General features: G+C 35.8%; 1 protein-coding gene across 1 annotated transcript in view; it reads left to right on the top strand.

Moving 5' to 3' along the window:
- LOC107570098 (signal-induced proliferation-associated 1-like protein 2) overlaps positions 1 to 616 on the top strand; it is a 54,452-nt gene extending 53,836 nt beyond the window's left edge. Inside the window, exon 10 of the mRNA XM_016256298.1 lies at positions 91 to 616. Within this exon, the coding sequence (XP_016111784.1) occupies positions 91 to 376 (286 nt within the window). The 3' untranslated portion in view covers positions 377 to 616. The remainder of the gene's footprint in view (positions 1 to 90) is intronic.
- The last annotated feature ends 1,452 nt before the right edge of the window (positions 617 to 2,068 follow it).

The raw sequence follows: 2,068 nt of genomic DNA, 5'->3' as shown, positions 1-2,068 counted from the left end.
TATATATATATATATATATATATATATATATATATATAAAAGCATCTTCTAAATGTCTGTTGACGTAATTTCTGCGCTCGTGTCTCTCAGGGGATGTTCAGAGCTCTACCGCATCCCTATGGTGGAGTATAAGCTGGACAGTGAAGGAACGCCCTGCGAGTACAAGACGCCCTTCAAGAGAAACACCACCTGGCACCGTGTGCCCACCAGCGGCCAGCCTCTTCCCGATCGCATGCCGTGCCAGCAGGTCCTCCAGCACGGTCAGACCGCCATCCCACGCAGCACCTCTTTCGACAGGAAGCTGCCGGATGGACCCAGGTATCTCTTCAGTTTCAGATGCATGCTTTTGCGTGTCTTTCCAAAGGCGCTTTTCTAAATATCAGTGGATGAGTGTAACTGTGAATCCATCGCCTTCCTGAATGAAGCAGATACATTCAGATTTCATGAACTTGGGTGTTAGAATGCACGAAAAATACAGCAGGATGAAGGAAGTGTGAGAGGATCAAGCGTTTTACAAATTGCACAAAGCATACTGAACAATGTATTACAATGAATGCACGTTACACTCCGTACTAACGAGTAAAGTGACACGTTACCTTTTGATTTTACATTAATACCCCGTTACATTCTCAAGGTTTGATGGACCTAAATTTTTATCTTATCGTTAGTTTTTCTGGTTTTACTAATAATATCATCTTTCCTACTTGATCCACAATGCAAAAAAGTTTTCAATTAATCTTTTTGCCTTGCTTTCCAGTAAAAATATTTTTAAACAAAATCAATTTTCTTGATTAGCAGATATTGACTTGTTTTGATATACAGTATATCATGTCTTTAATATGAGTGTATTTTGTCTTACTGCAATGGCAGATTTGGTCACCTGATTTACGTATGAATTTGTTAAAAATAAGTTTTAAAAAATCTGTCAGTGCAGTAAGACAAAATACACATATATTCAAGATACAGTCTATGAAAACAAATCTTAAAATTGCATGCCATATTGCTTAAGTATATTTATTTCATTTTTAGATATTTTAATTGGAAAACAAAACAAATACTCATTAAGAATATATTTGCAGTGCAAAAACCTGGTTCACATAAAGGGAAAATAGGTTCAATGTGTGAAAATAAATATATTCAAATAGAAAACGGTTATTTTTAATTGTAGTAATATTTTACAATAATGCTGTTTTTTTTCTGTATTTTTGATCAAATAAATGCAGGCTTGGTGAGCAGAAGAACCTTCTCTCAAAAACATTCAAAAATCTTGCAGACCATTATATAGTATAATGTTCATTTTCGGAGCTTGAAACCCTCATTTGCCTTTGGAAAATATCTTAACATTGTTTGCAGAGTTGCTTCTTGAATAAATACATTTTATTTTAAGGATGTTTTTACCAACAAATAAGTCAAAAATACTCATTAAGATTTTTTTTGCAGTGCACAAACCTGATTCACATAAAGGGAAAATGTATTCAAATGTGTAAATTGCAAAAAAAAAATAAAAAAAATAAGTTTTTCAAACATTTTCAGTTTCAGCATGCACTAACAATTTACTCGCTGCTGGAAAGTGTTGTGTTGTATCTGCTGACACAGATCATCATGAATTCAGCTTCCTGTATTTGGTATGCAGGCGATATGCCTTTGTTATAATGTGGTCATTTGTTCTTACTTGGAAACCCCTCGTGGTGTTGATGACCTTTCCCGGCTCCTCTATGAGACCGCATGTGGAGAGAGCTGTGCCTTGCTTCACTAAAGCCACACCACTGGACTCTCTTACCCTCTTATTAGTGATGCACTCATACTAACTCTAAAAACACATCTCTCACGTTTTCACAAGGAAATGCATGAAGTGATTAAATGTATACCTTGAATGCAATGAAAAGTCGCTTTGGATAAAAGCACCTTCTAAATACATAAATGCATAAATGTAAGATATTTACAGCCGTTAAAGGACTTCTTGCATGTTCAGGATCAGATGTTTGCGTTTTATGACTGGTGCTTTTTAATGAGGTGACGTGTGATTGGGTCGGTCAGTGAGGACTGCGCTTATGTTCAGAATAACATA

This window comes from Sinocyclocheilus grahami, unplaced genomic scaffold, assembly GCF_001515645.1.
Source record: "Sinocyclocheilus grahami isolate Dianchi unplaced genomic scaffold, SAMN03320097.WGS_v1.1 scaffold1415.1, whole genome shotgun sequence".
Classification (NCBI taxonomy): domain Eukaryota; kingdom Metazoa; phylum Chordata; class Actinopteri; order Cypriniformes; family Cyprinidae; genus Sinocyclocheilus; species Sinocyclocheilus grahami.
The sequence above is the reverse complement of the archived record's forward strand: the minus strand, read 5'-3'. Positions and strand labels throughout refer to the sequence as shown.